The 27,269-nt window shown below is 43.3% G+C and overlaps 1 protein-coding gene across 2 annotated transcripts in view; it reads left to right on the forward strand.

The window, feature by feature from the left end:
• HTR4 (5-hydroxytryptamine receptor 4) overlaps positions 1-27,269 on the forward strand; it is a 208,492-nt gene that overhangs the window by 123,596 nt on the left and 57,627 nt on the right. For both annotated transcript variants that reach the window (XM_084635834.1, XM_084635835.1), the window contains exon 6: positions 1,028-1,593. In XM_084635834.1, coding sequence (XP_084491960.1) covers positions 1,028-1,593 — 566 coding nt within the window. The remainder of the gene's footprint in view (positions 1-1,027; positions 1,594-27,269) is intronic.

Here is a 27,269-nt window from a genome sequence, read left to right on the forward strand (position 1 = left end):
AAAAGAAAAGGAGTACTTGTGGCACCTTAGAGACTAAATTGGTTAGTCTCTAAGGTGCCACAAGTACTCCTTTTCTTTTTATAGAGAGCGTGCATTTCATTCAGGTTCTTTTCTTGTTCCCAGCATGAAGTTTGGCTGGGCAAAGTTTTGGACATCTTTGCTTTAAAACTGGATACAGGTGCATAATGTATAAATAGCAGAGAGTAAATGGGTTACCTTCCTTCCCCCCGCTTCCTGTCTGGGATTGTTCTTCTCCATCTATATTCCTTGGTCTCTATTTTAGGGAGGGAATGAATATTCGATAACCATGTTGAGAAGTTCTCTGGAATGTTTGGAGTTGTGACACTAACTACAGTGTAGTAGGGCTTAAGAACTGCAATGCAACAAATTCTATGGGGATGACCACACAGGGTATGTCTACACTACACACTAAGCCTGGACTCTGACTCAGGTTTGAGCCTAACCCTCCCTTTTGTCCACACATAAATTAGTCTGACTCGGGTCAGCAAGCTCAGAACATGGGTGCTAGGACCTTGCTGGGCGGGGGGGTCGGGTCAGAGTCTCACTCTGACTTGGGCCCAAGCCCTGTCATTTTGCAGTGTGGATGCAAGTCAAGCTGCACACTCGATAGAAAAGGTCTGTTCAGTGCAGTGTGGACATATCAGCAAGGCTGGGAGACCCAAGTCCAGCCATTGTAAACCCAGTTTTTGCAACACAGTGTGGATGCTCAAGTGTGTGCTTGGAAACGTCTCACAAATCTAGGCCCCACAGACCCAGGCTTTGTAGACGTACCCAGAAAGCAAATAAGAGAGAGCGAGCAAATGGATGAGACAGGTACAAAAGACAGTGGAGAGATGAGAGAGATAAGGAAGAGATAGACAGAAGCAGAAGCTGGTGGAGAAGTTGGCACAGTGACCACTCAGAGAAGCTGTGATAAGAGCTTGCCGTCAGAGAAGCTGTGATAAGAGCTTGCCGTCAGAGAAGCTGTGATAAGCCTCTTTTGTTCTTAGTCCGTTTTTTCTTTCAGATACAACAAAGACAGTTCAACAAGGCTTCCAACTCAACCTACTGCGTATTCATGGTCAACAAACCCTACGCCATCACCTGCTCAGTGGTGGCCTTCTACATTCCATTCCTCTTGATGGTGTTGGCCTACTATCGGATCTACATCACGGCCAGGGAGCATGCCCGCCAGATCCGGATCCTCCAGCGTGCAGGGGCACCGACAGAGGGGAGGCACCACCCGGACCAGCATAGCACTCACCGTATGAAGACTGAGACCAAAGCTGCTAAGACCCTGTGTATCATCATGGGGTGCTTCTGTCTGTGCTGGGCCCCATTCTTTATCACTAATATCGTGGACCCGTTCATAAACTATACTGTACCTGAGCAGCTGTGGACAGCTTTCCTGTGGTTGGGCTACATCAATTCAGGGTTGAACCCCTTCCTGTATGCCTTCCTGAACAAGTCTTTCAGACGTGCCTTCCTCATCATTCTGTGCTGTGGGGACGAACGCTACCGAAGGCCTTCCATCTTGGGGCAAACTGTCCCCTGTTCCACCACCACTATAAATGGATCAACGCACGTGCTAAGGTAAGTGCTCCTCAGAAGCAGCAGAGTACTCCGAACCACTGAAAGCAGTTCACTGTTGTCAATGGGCTTTTATTGAAGGGCAGATTTCTTCTTCTGTTAGGGCATGGGAAGGGTTAAATTTCCAAAGGAGGTGCAATAGGAGCACCTGAAGAATCTGGATTTGTGCCTGCGCTCTGGCATTTGCGCACACACAGCAGATAATGGCATGCCTGCCACCGTGTGCAATTCCTTGATTTCTGTGTGCACAGAAGAGGTTATGCAGGTGCAATACGCATGTGACCATTTTTGAAGGGGCTTCTCAGTTTAAATGTTTCACCCCAATCGGTCAAAATGAACACCACTGAGATGCTGTCATTCCCCTCTCTGGTTAGCAAGGAGCCATTACCTTTCTATGGTCTATAATTCCTTTCTCTAAATCCCAGTCATTTCATTTTCTAAACCAATGCCAGGGGCCTTCATTCCGTGGCATGTCATTGTAATGGTTTACCCTGTATTTTTTGTCATGTTCACTGGCAGCGAATTGCTTCCAGCTAAGGTATTTTAATAATGTCTCCATTCTAGTCAGTGGATCTAAGCCTCTGGATCCTGTGAACAGCTGTTTGCACTTAGAGCTCTGAGCAGATAAGGGGTCACAACCCTGCTGGGCACTTGAGATTGGGAGCAGGATAAGGTCGACTGGTGAAGATCAGGCACCTGATGATTCTCTGTGCAAGTGCTGTGTGAAAAACACCCCTCTTGACTCCCGGTCAGAGGGTTGGGGAAGTGGGTGGTGGAGTTATATGGGGGAATGAGAAAATCAGTGCTCCCCAGAATGTCAGTGTGAACTCCTCTTCTTCTCTGAGGGATGGGGATGTAAGCAGCACCTCCGTAGCACAGTCGTGTGTTTATTGGGGAGGATAGTAATGAACAGCTCTCAGCTCTAACTCCCAGAGTGTAATGCCCAGGTGACTGTATTATCTACAGCCTGGAGGCTCAGTTCCGAAGCTGAACTCTCCCAAACTGGGTTCCATCAGGGGGTTTGTCTCAGACATATTTTTATTGTAAACATCCATGTCCTCTTGCAATGGGCTTCTGAGGTACAATGGATGGGAGAGGGGAATGACTCAGCATAGTAACTCATGCACTCAGGAATGCCTTTTTTAGGTTTCCAGGCCATTAACAAGGGTTTTTAAAAATACCTTCTGCTGATTAAAATTGGGTTTCCGAGGCTAAGCTCCCTGTGCCCTCATTCTGTAACTGAGTCTTGGCTCTGCACCACTCTGCTGTGTGAGCTCTTATTTATATCATAGCAGTGCTCCTAGGGATGAGCCAAATGTTGGTCTCCTGAAGGAGGATTTACAGAGCAGCCAGGCTGTCTCTGGCATTGCTCATTTTGAAGCCTCTCTCCAGTCCACCATAAGCAAGTCAGTAATTTTTCTGGAGCTCTATAGCAGTGGATGTTGTAAACACGTCATTGGGAGGGAAGAGACTGTGGTCTTACAGTAGTGCTGGATGGTTTTCACTGTTGTAAGGCTCAGTGTTTTATGGGACCAGTCACACCTGGGACTAGCCAGTGGCTCGGCCATTTAGAAGGTGCAGGAGTCTGAGGATAGCACAGTGGTCTGGAGAGGAAGGGAGGGAGACCTGCATCTAGTTTTAGTTAGTGGGTACTGAGATCTGGCACTTGACTATCAAGCATAGAAGCCAGAGGATCTGCAATGCACTTCCTTCCACTCTTCAGTGCATAATGATTTGAGTTTGGGGGAAAGGGAGCTGTGAAGGAAGCTCATCATGATTGGAGGGGATGCGTTGCTTGTGGTTTTCCTAGCTCCAGCACTGAGCACCCCAGTCAGTCATCACAATGGCCTCTTACCATCAAACTCTTCTTGGACACACACAGCTGTGTCCTGCAGCTAGAGAGCATGGTGAACATCAGTCCCTGCAGAGCTAGAGATGTACACAAGATCAGCATTGGCTGGGAAAACACTGTACAGCTAGAGAAGGTGAATGGGTTATAACAAAGGGGATTCCGTATCTTAGCTGAGATCACAGCAGGGTTATTTCTGTTTGCAACCTTCTCTACCTGCATCCTGCCTTTCCCTGTGTTCACCCTCTTGCAAGTCCCCCAAAAGTGAATGAATGGCAAGTAACGGAACCACTTGCATAGGTTTCCTGTACTCCTATAATTCTGTCAGACTGGATGGAGCACTAGTATAATGCCCCATAGAGAATAATTCTACATAGGACAGGAACATGGGCCTGGTGACCTTTAAATCTTTTCCACATTTACCTTCTCTGTCTCTAATGACAAGCCATAAAGAAAGCTTTTGGGTAAGATTGTATCATCTCTCTTTAGTGTTCTTACATAAATGCACCCCAGCTCACTTCCCATTGGCTCACCATCATCTCTCAGTACCTCCCAAACCCTGCTTAGCATGGCAGTACTGTACTTAGATGCTTGCTTCACATTGCAGGTTTCCATTTCTTCCCCCTTGGAGGCTGGGATGATCAAATGGGGCTGCTCAGGAATGCCTGCTCTGCACACCAGTCCTTCAGAGGCCAATTACCTTTTGGTTTCCTCAGCTTTCTAAATTGAGGAGGGAGGTGTTAGTTATTTCCCACAGGGTGAGGGTGGGCGGTGGCATATATTTATGCTGATAGAGGTTTGGGGTTTAAGAACGGAAATCCGCGTAATTATGATCTGTGGGCATCTATTCTTGCCTGAAAGCTTTTCTTAGTTAAATTGCATCAACACTTTTCTTTTAAACACAAAGCACATTGTTATCAGCAAGGAAGGAGGATAAATGCAGTGAGCTACATTCTCCCAAGCCCTAACTTACACCTCTCTTCACCAGCCTGGTAACCCTGGGATCTTCACTCAGCAGGTGGGTGTTGACACCCTTCCATGGAATTTTCTGCTGGATTGGGGCAGTTCTAGGGGACAGTTATGTCCCAGGCTTCATAGGAGCCTCATTGGAGAAGATGCCCAGGGGATGTGCTGAATCAACACATTGCCAGAATAGAGAGCCTTCTTTGGCCAACATCTCCCATTTATGGGGCTCTGACAACCTCTACAGGTCCCTCAGCAGGGAGGATTGTCAGCTGCTTTCTTCATTCTACCAGAGTCAGTGATGGCAGAAGTTGAAGTAGACCTTCTGCTGAGTCCTTCTTCCAAAAAATCAGGGAATTTTAGGGTTTGGTTAAAGGAATTTAACTCATTCAACCCAATCAGAAAGAAGGAGTGAATGACAATGTTCATGGGAATGGATGTCTCATACACATCAGATGCCTCAACCCTCACTTGGCTCAGAATTTTCATTGGGTCACATGTTCCCTCCCCATCCAAACCATTTTACTCTCACTGAGTACTGTGCATCTAATTGAGCATAAGCATCGAATATATCCGATGAAGTGAGCTGTAGCTCACGAAAGCTTATGCTCAAATAAATTGATTAGTCTCTAAGGTGCCACAAGTACTCCTTTTCTTTTTGCGAATACAGACTAACACGACTGCTACTCTTAAACCTGTGCATCTAATGAATTTCTGAGGAGAACTGGAGGTTCCAGATGCAATGGGTGTCTTTGCCTTTGTTTGAGATGAGACGCAGACACTGTTCTGGAATGCGACTGACTTTTAAGAAAGTTTTCTCATCAAAGAATGCAGTGTTTTATTTTTCTGACAACATTAAGTGTCAAAATGTTCTGACAGAGCTATTTTAGGATTTTTCACATTTATGTTAGAAATGAAAAAACAAACAAACCACTCTGAGGATCAGAGTGTGCTAAAAACACTGTAATGTTTCCCTCACCAAATACAAATGGACACAATCGGAGACAGATTTTATTGCCGTGTGTGTGTGCACGCGCGCTTGAAAGATATAGCATTGTAGACCTAGAAGACTAAATTTCTCCAGGGTATAGGCATAACCCAGGCAGAGACAGTGCATGTCACTCTGACCATGTGCTTTAACCACAACTCAGCACTAGGAGGTGCCAGCAGACATCAATTTTCATAGTGCCCATTCAGTTCTTCATCTCTCTGCCAATCAGTGCCATAAGGCCTCTGTTCACTGGGACTTTGAATGAGACCAAACACGCTTCCCCCACCCAAATATACTACTGAATAGCTATTAGATGGAAACAAGCTGCAATCACAGCTAGAACTGTGTGTGCAGAGGGAAAAATATTCATTCAGATATTCATTCAGCTTTGAAAGTGCATTTTGATTTGATCATATCTACAAACCTTGGGGATTTGCTTTCCGCAAACATATGAGCACTTGAGCTCTATTAGAACAAATACTCCTCCAAAGTGCATTTTTATCTTAATGTTTGAATTTTCACCTACATTAATTTTGAACTATACATACAGTTGCAAAATTCAAGCTGGGTTGGTGCAAATTGTGAATTATAAAGTCTGCAGTCATCTCTACAATGTGGAATTCACACTGTATTAGTGCTTTATAATTTATGTCATTTACCTGAGTTAGCTACTCAAGTTACAGCATGAATTATATATCTGATTGTGATATTTGCAATTCACAATTCTAGTGAACTGCAGATTCGGAAATTATTCGTTGAAAGAATTAGGATCTGTAGTATTCCCACATAGAACAAGTTCCAGAATTTTGCTATAGTGCAGAATATGGCTGTGGTGAAGTTGTAACTGAGCAGTGGTCAGAGCTGACAAGCCCTGAAAGTATTCAAGGGGTCACTTTTGCTTTAGGAGAGCTGATGAAAGTAAGCTGATAAGCGTAGGTCTATTGGGAAAGCCTAATCAACATACAATGGGGACAATGTGTTTCTGAGAACTTGTTAGAGAGCTGGATGACTGTGGTGTCACTAAACTGCAACTTGTTTGGGTTCATTCTCAATCATTAAGGCTCATGGTGAAAGTATCTTTTTTTAAATGTGACTTTGAAAGTGCTTTGTGAGTCAGAGGGGTAAATTTTTCATGGTTGCAGTGATTTAAGGTTTAGTCATATAGTCAGAGTTTAAGGCTTGAAGGAACCACCAGATCATGTAGTCCAGTGGTTCTCAACCAGGGGCACGCTTACCCCTGGGCTACGTAGAGGTCTTCCAGGGGGTACATCAACTCATTTAGATATTTGCCTAGTTTTACAACAGGCTTCATAAAAAGCACTAGCAAAGTCAGTACAAACTAAAATTTCATACTGACAATGACTTGTTTATACAGCTCTATAGATGATACACTGAAATGTAAGTACAATATTTATATTCCAGTTAATTTTATAATTATATGGTAAAAATGAGAAAGCAAACCATTGTTCAGTAACAGTGTGCTGTGACACTTGTGTATGTTTATGTCTGATTTTGTAAGCAAGTCGTTTGTAAGTGAGGTGAAACGTGGTGTATGCAAGACAAATCAGACTCCTGAAAAGGGGACAGTAGTCTGGAAAGGTTGACAGTCACTGATCTAGTCTGACCTCCTGGATGTCACAGGCCACCAACACCACCCAGCAATGACAGTGCTAGTTCATTGGGGGCCCTAGGCAGGAATATTCTCCCCGCCCCCCAATTCTAAAACAGGCAAGTTCTTATAATAAAAAGCAAATAGGGTTCCCCCTGGAGCTGCTCAGAGTCCTAAGCAATGGCTTAGTCTGCATATGCCTTGTGCCGGTTCTGCCACCCAGCACCCACACACTAAACCGAACAACCGAAATAAGACTGAAGTGCCACAGCCCACAGGGGATGAGACTACTATGTGACACAGGCAGAAAACAGGAGGGATCGAGGCGCACCAATGTCTGTTTCCTCTCATTATAGCCATCTCTTCTCATTCCCATGTTCTGGATGGGTTATCCAGACTCCTTCATTGCTTCTCCAGAGGTAGCTGCCATAATCCATAGGAAACTTGGTTGAGATTTTCAAAGCTGTCTGGGGATTTTGCTATGTGACTCCCATTGAAATCAACCCTTTAGCTGCCTTTGAAACACTCATCCCTCAATCTTGGAGGGCTTTAGACTTCTGCATCCTGCTCTGAATTCCAGTGGGTGCTCTGCTATCTTCTCTTTTGTTGAAAGGGAGGGAGAGTGGAAAATGGGTAAAAGGAGAGCTTCTGCACCCCTCGCATACATTCAGTTGTGAGGATTCTGAAGTCATCTCTGATGCTGTGAGTGTTCAGTAGGACTTGTGGGAATAGTTTGCACACATGATCTTTTAATGCTTTATGCTTCTACTTTACCTCTGCCAGGGGGTGTCACGGCACATTAGTGAAGGTATGAATTCTCAGACTCACATGGTGAGGTTAGTATTCTCATGACAGACAGGTAAACAGACACAGACTGGAGGATAGACTTGCCCAAGGTCACCATGTGAGTTAATGGGAGAACTAGGAACATAACCTAGATCTTCTGTTTCTCAGTTCTGTGCTTTAGTGGTACCATCCTTCTCCATCTTGGGCACTGTTTGGACATAGAGCATATAGAAAGGTGAGCTCAGGAGGGATAAAGTGATAAATCCATCAGTTTTCTTGCAGAAAGGCAGACCAAATAATATGTCTGTTCTCTTTCCATTGGGGAGAAGCCTCCTCACCTGCTGCTGATCTTATTTCTCTAAGCCAACCAAGGTACACGTTTTCCCTCTAACAAGAGCAAAGGGAGGAGGAGAAAATGCAGGCTCTGAAGGTGATGAACCATTGTCCCTTATATATACAAAATAAATAACCCACCTACCCCTTGCTCCACTGTCAGAACAGCAAGGCTGTATAAAATTCTTTGAACTCCATGCAGAAGTTAATGCCTAGCACTGTGCTGTAGCCTTATCAATTCCCCCCACAGAGACCACAGGTAATTGCTTCTATAAAGCTGAAGTCATCTTGATCCGGTGCTTTCTTTCTGCTATTTGCACAGTTGATCTGTTGTCACCAGTTTCTCACGTGTCCGGGTTTTTTAAGTTTACCAATTATATGGCTTAGACCTCAGTAGGCATAAAAATAAATCCAGTCTGGTTGTTGGGAAGAAAAAGTTGTAATTTCCATAAAAGAAAGAGAGAATTGTTGTGTGAAATGGTATTTCCATCCCCCTGAAAGGTCTGTTTGGAATGTGTTGGGGAGACTGTCACTGCTGTGTGATATAGAAGCTTGCATGAAAAGAGTATTAACCAAGTATCTGTATCCAAGCAGATACATTCCTTTGGATGTCTCCTTCTCCCAGCAGTCATCCATGTTTGTGCTGGATGAACACAGCGGGTCTGTTCTTCTCTTTACACAGGAGCATTGCTCAGACTTCCCATGTGACCCTGGGCAAGTCCCTTAGGCCTAGTCCACACATAAAATTTAGGTCAACATAGCTACAGTGCTCAGGGGTGTGAAAAATCCACATCCCTGAGTGCCGGAGCTCTGCTGACCTAACAGACAGTTTCAATGCAGCTAGGCTGATGGAAGAATGCTTCCGTCGATCTAGCTACTGTCACTCGGGGAATTGAAGCTGTTACAGCAACGGAAAACCCACTTCCTTGGCTGTAGTCTGTGTCTAATCCCTTAATCCCCTCAGCACCTGATTGCATCTCCACAGATCATTGGCCCATCGATAGCATTATGTCTTACATCCAACCGAGAAGTCTCCCTCAGTGCCATTAGCTACAAACTCTCCCTCCCTTGCATGCTATGCAAATCAAATGACACCCCATTAAAGTGGGCAGCCCTTGAGTGCACCCTCTGTGGTTCTCCAGGGATTGATTTCTGGGAGAAGTATCTGAGATACCAAAGCGAATTAGTCCTGATTGCAATAAAATGGGACTTGGTCAGTAGATTTCGGCAATAAATTAATTCCCAGGACAGCAGATCTTTGTCTCGCCAAACAGTAATTAAAATTACACCCAAGACATGAGTGATTGAAAGAGTGAGTGACTTAAAGAGACAGACAAAGCAATAGAGAACTGTGTGGAAGAATGAAGTCAGGAGGAAGGAGTGTGGCTGTCTCAGCAGAATTCAGATCTAACCAGTCCAGAGCATCTGATGTGTCACTATCTGTGGAGTGGGAAGCTCAGCGCACCAGTCCTCTTCTGCTGTTTATGGCTCTGGTGATGATGGAGATACCAGCTGGTGCTGCCAGATAAAGTTTCACCTGCATGGCCTTGCTGCTCTAGAGCATCGAAGAGCTAGTATCTTACCTTCACCATGCCTATTCAATGGTGCCTGTACACCTCACCTTCTCAATGCCCTCTGAATGCCCAACCCGCCCCTCCCCATTCCTCACACAACTGGTTTTTGAAGGAGGATTCCTTTGCGTAGGGTGGCACTAGCATTCTACATAGTCCTCCCCTCCCCCAACCACCAACTTCTTTCTGAGCAGTTGAGCTTTGGTCAGAACCAATCTACACTTGGGTTAGTTCTCAATGAGGTCTTTGCCGATACACTTTGTGGGTATAGCACAACCCCGCACACCAGGTGTACTCTAGCACTGGTCTGTCCATGCTTATATGTGCTCTGATGTTTCTGGCTGTGCCCCCACCCTGCAATATTTACCGAGAACCTATATCATGCTTGGCACTGCACAGCTGGGGAAACTGATTCTTAGACTATAGAGGACACACAGCCTCAGCAATACCGACACCTACAGCACATTGGGTCCCTGTATGAATCTGAGGTGATGTAAGAACCTAACTGGGCTAATTGTTGAAAGGCTTTGTGGAATATGTCTGGTTCAAGGAGGGATTTGAGGGGGGTTGTTTGGACATAAGAGGGAGACTTTATCCAGGCAGAAGGGGCATGAATTGAGGAAGGGGGAAGGATACAAAAAAGGCAGTGAGGCAGGAAGAGCAAAGGGAATAAGAGGGGAGTATGACTGATTTGGAGCTGCTCTGTAATAATTTAGGAATACTGTATATTGATATTGACCTGGTTAATGGGATGTTTACTGTATGAATAGATTGGGTTTGTGTAACAGGGGGTTATAAGTAAGGCTAAGATTTTGTCATGTATATTTTTTAGTAAAAGTCACGGACAGGTCAAGGGCAAAAAAGAAAAATTCATGGAAGCCATGACCTGTTCTTGACTTTTACTAAAAATATACCTGACAAAATGGGGATCTGCTGGTCCCCACACCACCTGAAGTGGGGCAGCTGTGCAGAGGTTAGGAGCCACCTGCAACAGCTAGGGGCTGCGGGGTACCCCTGCCACCTGCAGCTCCGGGGGTCTCTCGCTGCCCATGGGGGCCGGGAGCTGTGGGGTGCCCCCGCCTCCCATGTCGGCCGGAAGCTGCAGGGTACCCCCATCGGCGGTGGTCCGGGAGCTGTGGGGGTTCCCCCGCCATGGCCGGGAGCTTCAGGGTTCCCTGCCACCTGCGGTGGCTGTGGGCTCGGGAGTTACCCCGCCACCCATGGCGGCTGGGAGCTGGGGTTCCCCACCACCAGCAGTGGCCGGGAACTGTGCAGTACTCTGCCACCCACAGCAACTTGGAGCTCTGGGAGCCACCAGAAGCGGTGGGGGTACCCCATAGCTCCCTGCCCCTGCTGGAGGCAAGGGACCCTGCAGCTCCCAACCACCACAGGCTGAAGTCACGGAAGTCTCAGAAGTCATGGATTCCATTACTTCTGCGACCTCCGTGACTAAACTGTAGCCTTAGTTATAAGGAAATACCAGCAGAAAAGAAAAAGAATGGCAGAAGATCAGACACCCCTCAGGAAACACTTAGGAGTTGTTATGGGACAGTGCCAGAGCATTGGCTCAGTCTCTGATGAGCTTACAGGACTGATTTGGATGAGAAAGGCCAAAGCCCACAAATACAGAAGAACAAAAGAACCGTGGCTGTTTAAACAGGATCTCTCTTTTTGGAGAGAGGGAATTGTTCAGTGGAATCGGGCTGAAACATAAGGGCTCCCCAAGGTGTCTGAAGATGGTAGGCCTACCTAGTTTACCATCAGGGAATGATAAGTGTAGGTAAGATAGACATGTGGGTGGATTATTTTAAAAAAAAATTTCTATAAATTCTTTGTTTCTACTTCAAAATAAACAACACTTATTGTAAGGAGGCTGCTTGGTCACAGAGTCCTGAAAGAAGAGTCTCAAGAACTGAACCCAGTGGGGCCTGCTGGGTATCATGAGTGATCCACAGGGTCCTGTAGCTCAGGGCTCGATCTAAGGATAGGAGAATTATGGAATTCCACCCCAGGATAGATAAAGGCATGTGGTTTAACACCCAGCCCTGAAATTCTGACCAGGAGACATAGGCAGGAGTAGAACCGTGCGGGGCCTCGCAGGTGAAGATGAGAAGGTTGAAATTATTGTGGAAGGTTAGGGGAAGCCAGAAGATAGATTCGAAGGTGAAGCAACATGCCAAAGCAGCAGGAGAGGAAATCAGTTCAGAAGGCATATAGTACATCTCTCTCCCTGTGCACAGTGATGCACCTGCAATCTGCCTGTTCCCTCATGGTGCCATCTGTGGACCCGGCCTGCTCCAGTCTGGCACCATCTGTGCTCCCCACACTTCTCCTGAGAGTCACACTTTAGAACAATACAGACATGACTCTGAAAGGGATGAATTACAAGTCCTACTCATTTCCCTAAACAGTTTTAAACAGATGGGTAATCACCATAGCAATAAAGCCTGTGCTAATGAGGAGTCCTCGCAGAAATTCACTCTTGATGGCGTGTTCCCTATCTACCTTCAACTCTCCTAGCCACTATCTCACTGGCTATGGCCACATTCAGGCTCACTCTCTTTTACGGAATTAGAACTAGGGCTAGGATTTTCCAATGTGGCCGCAGTGAATGAGTGTGTCTGCAAAACTGGGAAGCACAAACAAGCAATGACACCTGCACATTAGGTAGCTGTGCCCCACTTTTCTCAGCCTGCACACACAGACTCCCGGGTCTGCACATGTTGTGTCTAAGTTTGTAAATTTACTTCTTTCCATCCAGATACGCACAAATTGGTAATAGCACTTGCTGCATGATACCAGCATGCTCTGTGTATCACTTACTCAATCCAGTCTTCTCTAACAAGGTAGCCAGAGAGCTGCGGGGAGTGATGCATTTGTACCTGCTTTGGTGGGATTTTGTGTACAGGGGATGCTGTTTGAATCAGGAAATCCGGAGATTAGTTACAAAATGTGTCATTATGTTGCATTCTGATATAACGGACAAGCGTCTTTCAAGGACCTGCTTTTATGGCTAGAAATCCCTTCTTCTGCCTATACAGCTTCCCTTTATTCTTATCTGTTATCCATTACTGGGCATTAAACAGATGCCCAGCAATTAGACCTTCCTGAGTTGGACTAAAATGCATTCATTGCCATTTACCCAAAGGGTTTGGAAGCACCAGAGTTTTCTCCCATTTTCCAATCAGGATATACCAAGGATCAGAGGGGAAGACACTCCTTATTCCCAAACAGCTGGAGATTTATACTCTGAATATCTTCAGATGACAGCCTTTCAAATGCAGCCTCCCTCTTTTCTGGTCACTTGCCTCTCCTCCAGCTTTCCAGGGTCAGGGCTGTCCCTTGAGACGTGACAAGCTGACAGCATGGGCGTTTTTTGTCAGGGAAAGTGCATTAGCCTCAGGTATGAGCTAACCTGTAGCATGACTTATGCCTCCATTGTCTCTCTCTCTCACTCATAAAATTCAAATGTCTATAAGCACCAAAACAGCTGCTTAGTAGGAAGGTTGGACTGCAAGGAGTAACTAAAAAGAGACAGTCCCGAGGAGTGCAAGATACTGTGGGCCAATTTCCTCCCCCACCCCACCTCCATTAGAATTCTATGGAAGCTAGGAGAATAACAGTAGAGAAGAATTTTTTCTCATATTTTTGCTGTACAGCAATAAACGTGCTTCCTCCACTCATTCATTCTTTCTCTCACACACACAGAAATTAGAAAAATATTTCTGGAGAGGGGACTGTGTTGTGTACAGTCTATCTGACCAGCAAGTTGCTACATTCCCACTGTGATATTTATGATGCTGGAAATAGAATGTCTGAACACTTCAAAAAGGACCTGGATTTTCTCTTGAGGGTGCAAGGGTTTCTACCAGAGATGGGGGAAGATTTCTCTTTAAACTAAAAATTTGCTTTTTCTGTACATAATGCAGCTTTGCTTGGACAAACTTGCTAAATATTCTGATCTTCCCCTTGCTCAGAGATGAAAGATTAAGTCAAACCCAAGATCTCCTGCTTGTCGGTAAATACCAAGCTGACCCCTGACTCTGTTTGAATTTCGGACTGACTATTTAGTTTGTAGGCTGCTTGGGTTGGCTCTGTTGCACTAAGTCAATTGGCAACGTGCACCTCTACCAGTACTCCAAGAGTGACTGGAAGTTTTGCTGCCCCTTGTCCCTGCTGAGCAATGGATAAGATAATGTAGAGAGAGCACCTCCACTAGACTATGCAGTAAACTCAGGAGCACCCCTAGTCAAGAATAGGTTGGTCATGGTAGAAAAACCCTATGACAAAGTTAAAATAAAAAAAAATCATTACATATTTTGCATTTGTTTTTAGCTCGAGCCCAGCTAGTGTGCATCTGTCTACCAATGCTGGGAGGCTTCTTCCCAGCTGCAGGGTAGAGATACCCAGGGAGAACTTAGGTGGGCAGAATGTTGCTACTCAAAATGGAATCTGACCAGTCCACAAGGGCTAACACCCCTAACTCCTGCAAAAACTGCCACGGAAACTTTAATGATCCCAGATGGTGGAAATGTTGGCTTTACATCTGTAAGATGTAGCTTAAGTATCTCCAGGATCACACTATTCTTTAGCAGTAGGGGGTGGGATATTGCCATATTCTGAATCATCCACAATGCTTCCTGCAGCACACTGGATTTCCATGGATGTTCTCCCATACATGATCAGTAGTAATCTTGCTCTGCTTAGGAGATCTGACATGATCACAGCCCATGGAACGATAGGAGGTGTAATATATTGTCTTCTAGCAGTGACCTTCCCAATGATAAAATCCACTGACCATGAAATTCACCTGATTGCAAAGTACATAAAATAACCAATTGACTACAGTGCCACTATTCCCACTGAGGAAATAACTGACCCAAGAATCTGAGAAAAGCTACATTTATGAAATCTCCCACACTCCAGCACTTTTGCTTTTCTGTGTGTCTATATTTAATTCCTCTTAGAGAAATTATTTTTAACAGAAATTTTATGAACTGGGTATTAGAGACCTGTGTGGTTTATTAGTGAAGCTGATAAAGCACTATTTTGATTCATCTGTCAAATTAAAATGGATTCCAGCCTCTCCAGTTTTCTTTCAAAATGTAAAGTTGCAGACGTCTATTTTTCTTCACTTAGGTAAATAGAATTCTTTTTTTATGTGCTGTTGTAATTTATTGGGCTGATTAAGTGTGATTGTGCACCATTGTGCCCTCTGCCGACCTGCTCAAGTATGTTATTGTATTGCCTTCTAGGGGTTGGAAACAGCCATGGAGAAATAGGGTTCCTTCTCTTTTATAGCTAATGGAGATTTCTTCACAGAGCTCATGGTTTTGGAGCAGAACGTCCAGAGTTCTATTCTCAGTGAAGCCTTTGTGACCTAGCATGCAGGGCTGGCTCTAGGCACCAGCTTTCCAAGCAGGTGCTTGGGGCGGCATTTAGAATGGGGCGGCAGTCCGTGTCCCGCGGTGGCAATTCGGCGGCAGCTCTGCCGCTGTTGTGGAGGCAGCAATTCGGCAGTGACTGCTTGTGGTGGCAAAATTGGTAGAGCCGCCGCTGCTAGCATGTGGGAGGGCTGATAACTGAAGCACACAAAATCATTACACAAGGGAGACTTAGGTGGTTTAGTGCTCTTTTTTTCATCATGGCATGAGCATCAGGTGAACACAGAGCTCAGAGATTTAGGGAACATAATTTAGAGGCAATTACTAGCACATGGCATGAATTTCAGATTTGCTATGGCTCTCCATTTTCATCTTGTGTCAGTTTAAAATAATAGAGCAAAAGGAGGAAAAGCTTATTTAAACTGTAACATTTAATGATGTTAAAGAATATTTCCCTCCAGGGTTTAATTTGGAAATGTTTGTTGGTTTCAGTTCTCTGGGCAATGTAATGGAAGGTGTTGTACAATACAATATTTCAATTCAAGAATAATGTTAAGAGACAAGAATAGCACCGTATAGCTTCAATGCATCCCTCTTGCAGGAAGTCAGAAGCTGTATTGTGTGGCTGCAGCTCATGTCATGACCTGACATCATCTGGAATAAAAGTTGTCTTACTTCTGTTATTATAAAGCACTAAGGGGCAGATTCTCTGCCCCACTCTACTCCTTTGCATCATTCAAGCAGCATATAGAGAGCAGAGACTGTCCACAACTCCCAAACTGGGCAATCTCCAGCAGGTATAGATCTGGCTACTGTGCTTTCCTCCCATCCACTCCCAGTATAGGTGGCATATAGAGGCTGGAAAGGGTAGTGGTTGGAGTGGAATGCTATCTCCCAGGTGGAAAATAGTGTCTTGGGGGGTCATAACTGGCTTGCACAATTTAGAAGCCCTGAGATTGCTCTAACCTATGCTCAGGACCAGGGACAAGCAGAGACTCAGGAAGCTGTAACCAGCCAATTGATAGTCCTCCTCTGCTGGCTTGGCCAAGCATAAACAAGACAGAGAGAATCTATCCTCAGATGATAGTGAGATAACCAGAACATTTGATACTGGCTGATTCAAGTCTCGATTAATAAAAAATTTAAGAGGGGAATATAATTAATGCCAATCAACATGAGTTTATAGAAAATTTATCTGCTGGGATTACAGGTTTGGTTGATAAAGGTAACAGTGTTGATAAAATATACTTTTACTTCTGTAAGGCACAAAATTTTGATTAAGAAACTAGAATTATATAAAAATCAGCATGGCACATATTAATGGATCAAAACTAGCTAACTGATAGGTCTCAAAATGTAATTGTAAATGAGGAATTGTCATGGAGCAGCTGTGTTTCTAGTGGGATTGTTTCTTGGCCCTATGCTGTTTAATATTTTTATCAATGACCTAGAAAAAATATGAAATCATTATTGATAAAGTTTGCAGGTGACACAAAGCTTGGGGGACTGGTGAATAATGAGGAGGACAAGTTATTGATACAGAGCAATATGGATTGCTTGGTAAACTGGTTTTTCAGTATGGCCAAATATAAGGTCATGCACCTAGGAACAAAGAATGCAGTCCATACGTATACGTAGAGACTCTATCCGGGTAAGCAGTGAGTCCACTGAATGCATCCGATGAAGTAAGCTGTAGCTCACGAAAGCTTATGTTCAAATAAATTTGTTAGTCTCTAAGGTGTCACAAGTACTCCTCTTCTTTTTGCGGATACAGACAAACATGGATGCTACTCTGAAACCTGAAAAAGACTTGGGGGTCTTGGTGAATAATCAGCTGAACATGAGCTTCCAGTGTAATGCTGAGGCCAAAAGGGCTAATGCATTCCTTGGATGTATAAGCAGGGAATACTGAGTAGAAGTAGTGAGGTTTATTACCTCTGGATTTGGCACTGGTGTGACCACTCCTGTAATACGGAGTCCAGCTTGGATGTCCGCAATTCAAGAAAGATGCTGAGATAGGGTTCAGAGAAGAGCTGTGAGAAAGACTAAAGAATGGGAAAACATACCTCATCGTGAGAGAGCTGAGACGCTCAATCAAAAACAAAGTAAAGGGGTGACTTGATCACAGTCTATAACTACCTACATAAGGAACAGAAATTTGATGATAAAGGGCTCTTAAATCTAGCAAAGATATGACAATGGATGAAAATTGAAGGTAGACAAATTCAGACTAGAAATAAGTCACAATTGTTTAAGAGAGAGCCACCAGAACAGCTTACTAAGGTGGTGGGCTTTCAGTCAAGATTGCATGTTTTTCAAAAAGATCTGCTCTAGTTTAACCACAGCTGTTGGACTTAAGGCAGGAATTAATTCAGGGAATTTCTATGGCTTGTGTTATTCCAGAGAGTAGATTAGATGATCACAATGGTCTCTTCCGGTCTTAAAATCTATAAATCTATGAGTAGTTGATCATTCCTAACCCAAAAACTCTTCAGAGAGGAAGTGACACAGATACGGCCATAAAAGTTCTTTGTTCTGTTAGAGCCGCTGGAACCCAGCATTTTGCAAGTTCCACTGAGGAGGGGGAAGAATGCCCTTGACATTGATCATATAAAGTTTGTTTTGAGGTTGTGTTTGGTATGGCATATTTCCATACTCACAGCACATTTCTCTGTGGCACTGCAGCGTCATTTCCAGTGTAAAGGTGTGTGCTCTCATAAGTGCAGGATTATGGATGCCATTCACCACTGGCAAAAGTGGCTCAGCTCCATTGACTTCAGTGGATATGTATTTGCTAGTTATTATTATTCATTAATATTTGTATTGCAGTAGCACCTAGGATCCCCAGTCCATTGTGCTAGGCGCTGTACAAACACAGAGCAAAGATGCAGTCCCTGCTCCAAAGAATTTATCGCCTAAATATATGACAAGAGATGACATGTAGATTCAGCCAGATGGAGGAGCACAGGGAAACAATGACACATTATTGGTCAGTGTGATAGACAATAGTCTGAGCACACCAGCTGCCTAACTGCTGTTTGGTAGACATAAAAAATGCTTATGCTAATGGTGAATTCAGCCCCATCATTTGGAGAAAAGATAATAGAAGAAGAAAGCTTTTATGCAACTACAAATAACTGAACTAATAGCAGAGGGAGCACAAATATACAGTTTTATGGTCTGAACCCAATGCCCATTAATATCACTGAAAACTCTCTCATTGACTTTAATGGAACTTGGATCAGGCCCTAAATAAATTTCTTTTTGTGCAGCTGTTCTCTTTGTCCAGTCTTTCTCCTTCAGGTTAAGCATTGATGGGATGGTAGTAAATGTAGCCTTGTAATATCATTGGTTGAGATATTTAAACCTAGACTTGGCAATGCACTTGAAAAAAATATATTGTAGGGGGGACAATCTTGCATTGGGCAGAGGAAAGTGAGAGAGAGAGATGGGGAACTAGACTAAATAACTTAATTAATGTCTAATTTTAGGTTAACCTTAGTCAAGAGCAAAATTGCTTTTAATTTTATCTTCATTAACTTCTACTCTGAAGACTTGTTTTGTAAAAACCTAAGGGGTAATTAGACATAAAGTGAAGAAAAATGTTGCAATTTATTTGATGAGATTTCTTATAATTTTTAAAAATGTTTTTCCAATATTGGCAATAAAACATATGCTCCAACTTCTGAGGGATGCTTGGCATTTTAGCATAATAGCCATTGCCTGCATACAAGATTTTTAAAGTAAGTTTCACAAATGCTGAGATTGGCAGATCTTTAAGCATAGGATCAAAAGGCAGAATACGGAGAGCCATAAATGTTAGTGAAGGTAATTAACCATTGACACAACTTACCTATGGATGTGGTCAATTCTCCATCATTTGTGAGCTTTAAGTCAAGACAGAATCTCCTCCTTAAAGAGATGCTCTAGCTCAAACAGAAGTGATGAACTTGATGTAGGAATTACTGGGTGAGGTTTTATGACTCATATTATGCAGGACATCAGGCTAGATGATCATAATGGTCCCTTCTGGCCTTAAAATCTATGAGTCAACAGCAGAGAAACCCCTCACCAGAACAAAAAGAGAACTGCACATACACCAAAGGAGCTGAAAACTAGGTGTGCTCTGTACAGCATTAAAGGCAGTTAAATTTAAGATTCAATCAGCACCCTCTGTATAATTGCCCTGCCTTTTCCTCCCTGGCTGAGCTAGATGGAAGAGCAACACATTTAGTCAATTTTAAAGGGCTGTCAGACTGCAGATGTGAAGCCAAGGGTATTTGTGATGGTCAGAATGTGCCTAGAATGGCGAGAACCATACATGGAGACACAGACAGTGAGGCAGAAGAGACATGAAAGACCATTTAGAAGTGTCTCTCATCAAGCACTGGGCTTCCTTCCTTGTCCTTTAGGTTTCCAGTGGCTTTTCCCTGCCTGACCCCCGCACTCACTCCTTCAATAAATGCTCTCATTACTGAGCTCTGTCTCATGCAGCCTTCTAAGCTCTTATTTAGCTGCTTCCCTTTCAATGTTAGGACAGATGAGTTAAAAAGGAGAGCTGGGAGCAATGGAAAAAGGGCAAGCCCACCATTATATACACACTTTAATTGCTTCTTATAATGAGGTATATTTAGGAGGAAAAATACCTTCTTTAAAAAAAAAAAGAAATATTTGCCAGTAATACATATGGGGCCAGATCCTCAGCTGATGTAAATCAGCCTCTTTCTAGCTCTGTTTACTTCAGTGGAATTATGTTGATCTACACCAGCTGAGGATCTTGCCTATGTTGTTTAACAAGCACACTAGCTACATCTCACAGGCTTCCTCAGGCCTGTTGAAGTTTAACCTGAGTGGGAATGGAGCAGAAGATGTCAGTGGGGTCACTAGTATGTGAGGTGTCTTTGAGCTATAGGTTCATTACACATTGCCGCCTGGCTAGCCAGCCTTTATGCTGGATCATTAATTCAAAGTGCCTCCCTATAAAAACCAACCGTCAGACAAAATTTCAAAGGCAAGAACTCGGGACCAGTGCTACATAGAGAGAGGAGACTGGAGTCATATCTAGAAAGGAAAGAGTGTGACTTGTAGTGTTACTAAATCAAAGCAACAAACATGGTTGGGGTGTTTTTGTGGCTAGTAATTGTACTGAAGAATTGATTCTAGGCTGTGCTTAATGTGTGAAATATATTCACAGCTCTGCTTTAATTCTTTGTTTGGAGAGGGTGACAAGATTTCACAACTATTGAAGCAAAAACCCTTCAACATGGGGGTCAGGGGAGGTTGTAGTTTTGCTGAATCCTTCCCTTTTACTTGTAATTGTAATAGATTTATTGGTCTTGTGTTCTCCCCCGGATAAAAAGCTGAGGTGCTTATTTCTTTTTACAGAGCTGTCAACCTGGAAGTTTAGGCTGAGTTCCCCACACCCCCAACCCTTTTTTTTTTCTTTCCTAGTGTTTTGTGCAAAATTTAAACCTTTTCAGGTCTAATACCAGTTATCAGATATTTAAATACTTCAGATATATCTAGGCTTTTGCCTGGTTGTTTAGAATGATCCTGCGAAGTTCAGGAAAAGGGGGTGTGGAAGGGGTGCAGTCTTCTTCCCACAGACCTCAAAAGTTCACTGGCATCCATCCCCTGTTGGGGGACCTGTAGCATCCCTGGTTTATCCGGATCATTGGATTATAGTAACAGTGATGGGTTCACTTAAGGAATCTGTGCAACAATTGTGCTGCTTCATCTGTGTGATGCATTCACCAGCCCAGGGAAGCTCTGCACTAGGCAGGTAACATACAGACTACATATGCCAGCTCTGGTTTCATGTTGTTCCTAGTGAGACACCTGCTGTGTACCTGTTCTGAAACTCTCTGCCCATTTACAGTTGTCATTTCTCCTCCAGACTCCTGAGCTAATACCAGTATTTGAGCCATATCCCTGTTGGTGGGGAGTCCTTCTTATAATGGCAATGATTTGCCAGCCTCGACAGCGTTAACTCTGGCTGCTGTGCTGTGGCCTGGTGCACAGCTTAAAAATGCCTCATCAGAAAAAGCCAAGAATCTTACAATAAGACAAAAGCTTCTTGTAATTGCACTGAATTAATATCAATATAATTAATATCAAGATATTTATCTTATTTTATACAAGGGAGAATGGATTATGGCTTTAAAATACCACAATTTCCTTTATTTTAAGTAAGATATTCTCTTTTTTCAATATGTCTGTATTTTGAAAAAACAGATTAGTCTTGAAATAACCCCTTTTGTTATGTGGGAGAAGATAAGATTTATGATTGACATCAGAACTTCTACTTTGTCTGTCAGTTTGACTCTGGAGGTGAAGCAAAGTTACACCCAGAGTACCTCGAGTCTGGGAGCTCTGGGAGCGACTGTAATATCAATACATTCTAGTCTATTTTTAATTGTACAGTATGTGCTTTGGCTAATGAAAGCAGCCAATATATTTGCAAGGTGACACTGCGAATCCTCAGTAAGAGTGTCTCTCTGTTCTAAGACTACCTCTTGCTGGCATCCCACTAGAGATATCCACCTATATCCTGGTTTTCTGTATGATTCACTTTGTGTCTGGGTTCCTCTGAAAGCCCCTTCTGCAGGGAGCAATTGGGATGCTCCGTTGGTATTTTCAGAAGCTTAGGGCATTGCAACAGCTCTTGTTTCTATCTCCCTTCTCTGCTCGATTCGAGTTCTGTAGTCAGCTATTCTGCATCCAGTAGCATCATCAAAGACACCCTCATCCCCGAGCTCCTGGCTCAGCCTAGTGGCTTTCTGCAAGGCATCAATTAATCTGTCTATCATTTATGAGTAATAGACAATAATTTGGCTTACAGAAGCCTGCAAAGAATCACATGTGGTAACTTTACATTGACAAAGCTCTGTCCAGCTCTGCAGGAAGGCAGCCCTGATTAGAAGGGCAGCATTTATGAAAACCGAAGTGGAGACAATGGAGGGGAAAGCGGGGACAGCAATGGCTGCTATTGCTGTAGATTGACAAGCAGCCCAAGGCTTATTCTGTATGTAATTTTTGTTGGTTTGATTTCATTTTCTCCCTGATTCAAATGTAAACTTTAACTTAAATTAAATGTTGTCTCTGTAAATTAAACCTCTCCAGTCTTTCATGTGCACAACTGTTTCCCAATGCTCTCTGCTTTGCCTGGCCAGCTTGCATAATGAATAATTTGTCTCCTGCATTTTGGAAACATTGGCATGTAGCATGAATATTATTTCCATACGGAGTGCTGGAGAACAATGGTAGCTATTTCCCAGGTGTTTCAGCAATGCATCGCTACAGATGGACCTGTAGCAGCTACTTCAGTTCTCTCATCAATTTTCCTTCTACCCAGCATCTCTGTGCACAAAGCCCAGAGAATCTACTGCTCCTCCTATCTTGCATGTTTGCCACAAACTGTGTCTCTGATGTAAGTACTAGCTGACAGAGAGAATGCACAAAGATGCAGTCCAGATATCTGCAGGGACAGTGCCCTGAATGAAAATAAACTGGCTTTTCAGCACTATGTTTGCATCCTTCTAGGTCTCCTGACAGTAAAGGCAGCAGTTCCTGTTCTGCGGAAAGCTATTTGAATGGTAATTTTAATTGGTTTGGAGGTTTTGATGAAAAGGCAAGACATTAGCTATTGGAAAAACTGGGTATTGGGAAGGGCTCAAGTGAAATCAGATTAGAGAGCATCAACCAAGTGCCATTATTGGATTGTATAATTTCGTTCCAGTCCTGTTCCCCGCATCAGCTTTATTATAATGATAGATATTTATGCAGGCTTATCCACCACAAATGGAACACACATGCTGCGCCTTAAATGCAAAGCTCCATGCGTACAAAGTGCTTCTCGCTCTCTCTTTCATTCAAGGGCATGGTAGCTGGGCTTCTCCTATCTAATGAACCCTATACCAGTGGCACATCTCTTACAACACTCAGAATGCTTGAAGCCTAGGGATGGTGTGGTGCTAAGGAAGTGGTTGTATGGAGATTTGCTCTATACTTAAGTCTGGTCTCCCCTCCATTAAAACCATATCTCCCACTGACGCTAATGGGAACTATGTATGTGTGTTGTTGGACATGCAGTTTATACTCAACATCTCCCAGAGCTTCCGGTGGGGTGGGGTGGGGTGACTCAACATCATCCCTCATTACAAGGCAGTGCCCAAAAGGCATATTCCTGCCCTGAGATGTGAACACTTGTTGAAGATTTAAAGTCTGATCCAAAGGCCATTGGAGGCTTTCCATTGACTTTGGAGGGCTTTGGATCAAGCCCTTAGGGGGATTTGTGGTATTATCCTTGGTATCCCAATTAAATTCCACCTACATCCCCCTTCTGTAGTTTCAACTGCAATCTTTTCTGCCTCCTGCCCTATGTCATTGTATAGTTTTGATGTGCATTGTTAATCAGCTTTGCTCCCCAGAAGCTGCTGCATTTCATCTTTGGACACAGGAACTCTTGGACAGTCCATATCAACATTTGCAAAGTGCTTTGTGTTCCTTGTGGATAAAGGTGCTATATAAATAGAAGCTACTTTTGTTATGTTGTTCATTGTGGCTGCAGATATACTTACATCTAAAACTTAGAACTAATCATTTAAGTGCACTTTAATTTTAGGCTGACTTTCTTAAAAAGTCTTTTCCTTCCTTACTGCTGAAGGAAATGCTTTTTAAGTGTATCTCTGGGGAAGGGTGGGGACTTTGAAGAGCTGGTTAATTCAATCAAATGCCACATGGATTGTTCTGGGAATATTTCACAAAGATCTCCCAGGCTTTCCTCCCCAGTGAAGGAAGAATGTGACCACTTTGTGGATAGTAAACACTGCAGGTCCATAGGATCCCTTAGCGACTTCCCGGGTGTTATAAGCCCTGTGTTGAGCATGGTAACTGGAGAGGAAAAACAATTACGTCAAAAGCTGTTCGGAGCTTGGAAACTATGCGTTTTCTACGTTTGTAGCAGAACACTGTAGGGAACTGATTATGGCCTCTCCCTTCCACTTCCTGGCAACACAAACATGCATTTGTCAATACCCCTCTTACCACTAAGCACCTCAACATAAAACTTTCCCTCCTTCTCTATGCCATCTGAGCATGGACTTTCCCCATCAAACCTTGCCATCTCCATTTTCTCATATGTGCTGTCTCCAGTTGCTAGTATAAGTCTGTCTTATATTTGTGGATTTATTTATCTTTAAAAGGGGTCCTGCAAGGTTTTAACAAACTCAGAAGTAGGAAAGGCTCCTGCGGCATGTGTAAAATGTATGTAAATCTGCTATATGCTATTTGCCCAGAAGATCACTGAAGGGAAAATGGGCAAGTGTCCTTTATGATTGCCTGATATAATAAAACCTCTCAGTCTTACACAGATTTGAAGAACTTAGCTCTCATCCAACTTCCAATAGAGAACACAAAGAATGCTTCATGAGAAGGGCCGAGGGAAAATTTTGCCTCCCATACTCCTTCAAAATCAGAATTGCATGGGCTACACAAATTAAGTCCACATCAGCTTCAGGAGAGAATCAATGTAGCACAGCCCTCTAACATGTAACTTCTTCTAACAAGCCCTCAAATAAGATAGGAGCTTCCTGTGCTTGCAGCATTAATCCATCTTGCACTGGCTCTGAGCCTCAGAAAGCCTGCCACTAAGGGGCTACATCTAATAAGGTGAACACTGCGGCCCAGTGCTCAGATCCCATGGTGATGAGCGCAGTAGAAAAGCCTAGACCCATAGATTCACTAATGGGAAAATCTTTGTAGTTAAAGTCAAATCAATCCACCTCATTTGGCATTCATAGTCAGAGGTTCTTCAGGTGTGAAATGTGTAAATTCCACAGGAACCATATTGCAACACACAAGGTACATCCTGGCTGGAGGAGGAGGAGGAAGGAATACTATGGGCTAGCACAAGGACTCATGCAAGTCAGAACACTGGGTTCTTCCAAATCTGCAACTGACTCACTGTGTGATCCTGGGAAAGGCATTCTTCTCTGAGTGTCTCATTTTATTCATCTGCAGAAATGGGCATGCTAATCCCTGCCTATCTCTGAGATGGTTCAGGGTTTAACTAATGTCTGTAAAGCTCCTCCAGAACCTTTGATAACAGGTTGCTAAATATATAAGTGCAAAATTGCTTATTTATTTCCCAAAAGTGGGAAAAACCCTTCATCTAACACATAGAGGCTGGCCCTCCCCAGCTGTTGAAGTCATCCAGTTGATATCAGCATGTACCTGACTTTACATTTAGATCTAAAGGATAAAAAGCCTTTTGTGCAAGTCTGATAACATCTATTATTTTGGAAAGGGAGCATCTGGAGAATGAAAGTCCAAAGTGCAATCAGCAATGGCCATTGAAATGACTTCAAATAACTTGTCAGAGATGCTGGGAATTTTTCTCTGGTGCACTGAAAACCCAGTTCATCCCTCTTCTTTGCCCACCATGTCCTTGCCCAGACATCAAAGAGATAATCCTTCAGTGCAATATATGAGTCAATATTTGTTCAAGATGAAGTTGCAAAGCCCGCTCAGCATCCCATCTGTTCCTACCAATTCTCTTTGTGGTGGTGAATACAATAATCAACTTCACCTTGTAAACAGGTTGGCTAATGAGCTGGATGAAGGTATTTCTCAGATGGAAGCTACACCAAAGTACTTTGTCTCTGTGAAGGCTATGAAAAGAACTGGATGAGATAATGAACCAAGATTAAAAATAATTAACTACATTTTATTTTGCAAGAAACTCACTTTCTCTAGGGCCAGATTGTGATGCCATCATTCACATTGGCTTTGACTTACCACACTGTCCGAGCCTCACAGTCACACAGAACGGAGAGAGGAATCTGCTTACAGCTTCAGGTGTCCAGCTCCTGCACAACATAGGCCTATACTCTCCCCTCCCTATTCTGTTTAAGTACCTGTTGTTCCACTGACACCAGCTTTCCATTTGCTTGTGGGTGGAGTTCCCCAGGAACAGGGAACTGATCCATCTGTCATCTCCAGCCAATTTAAGGCCACTTAGCTCTGCAGTGCTTTAATGGAACATAGTAGTCTTAGCAAACCAGAGAATCTGGCCTATTGAATAGGATCTTGAAGTCACATTGGAGTCAGTGGGGCTACTTATGGCACAAGGTATTACTCAGATACCTTGTGATCTGTCTCAAGGCCTACTAAATTTCTTGTTAAAGCTAGACTGTGAGCTCCTCTGGCAGGGAACCTCCTTCTTGAGTGTTTGAAAAATGTGTATATATACACTACCATAATTAAATGATGAATAATCAAAGATCAAGTTTGACCATAAACACTAAAGATGGGAAAGATTTACAAGAATTTCTAGTCTAACCCCAAGCTGGCCAAGGCTGGATTGGTCCCTACAGTAAATTTTGTAGCCTAATGTAACCAAGGGAACTTCTACTACCTCCTCTGGGCTGGGTGAGGAGGCCTGTTCCATGGTTTGTAATAGACTTCATAGTTAGGAACTTTTTTCCTGGTGTTTATCCTAACATTTCTCTTTCCTTAATTTCATTCTATTATGCATAGTTAAAAATTATACCAACCTAAACTATTCTTCACCCTCTTGATAGTCACACCCATGATATCTAGCACCTGAAGTCTATATTAGCAGTTAGCACAAGGTAGAGCCATGGTACTGTGTGAGTTAATATGTTTGAAACTAGCCTACACATTCTACTCCTTAAATCATTGTCCATGAATTTCCTAGGAGATCACTGAAGCATAGAAATGTTCCTAGCATTGCACATCAAGTATAATTAATTGCACTGCAGGTGCTGGGAGAAAAGTAACACTAGATTTTATGGTAGCTAGTGTAAAGTTTTTTTAATAACTTCAGTACTGTTATACGAATATATGTTAGTCATCATAGGCAGAAAGAGCACAGAAACATCATGAGGGATGTCAGTGAGCAAGATACCAGTAAGTCCTGGCTGGCATTAAACACAATTCTCTCCCACAACAACTTTGAGAAGTGTGCATGATTGTAACTTAAATCTTGCGGGCCCCAAATGAGGAACAATGGAAGGACAAATGAAGAGGAAGTTTGAAATGACAATGAATTCAGTTGTCTGGATTAGAAGAAACAATATTTTCCAGAAACTAGTTTCCTGATTTGCTATCTTTAATGTCAATAATGAAAAATAATCAATAATGGGCTAGAGCTGAAAGCAGCTATAGGGAA

This window comes from Lepidochelys olivacea (genome assembly GCF_965140295.1).
Source record: "Lepidochelys olivacea isolate rLepOli2 genome assembly, chromosome: 8".
In the NCBI taxonomy this organism is placed as follows: Eukaryota; Metazoa; Chordata; order Testudines; family Cheloniidae; genus Lepidochelys; species Lepidochelys olivacea.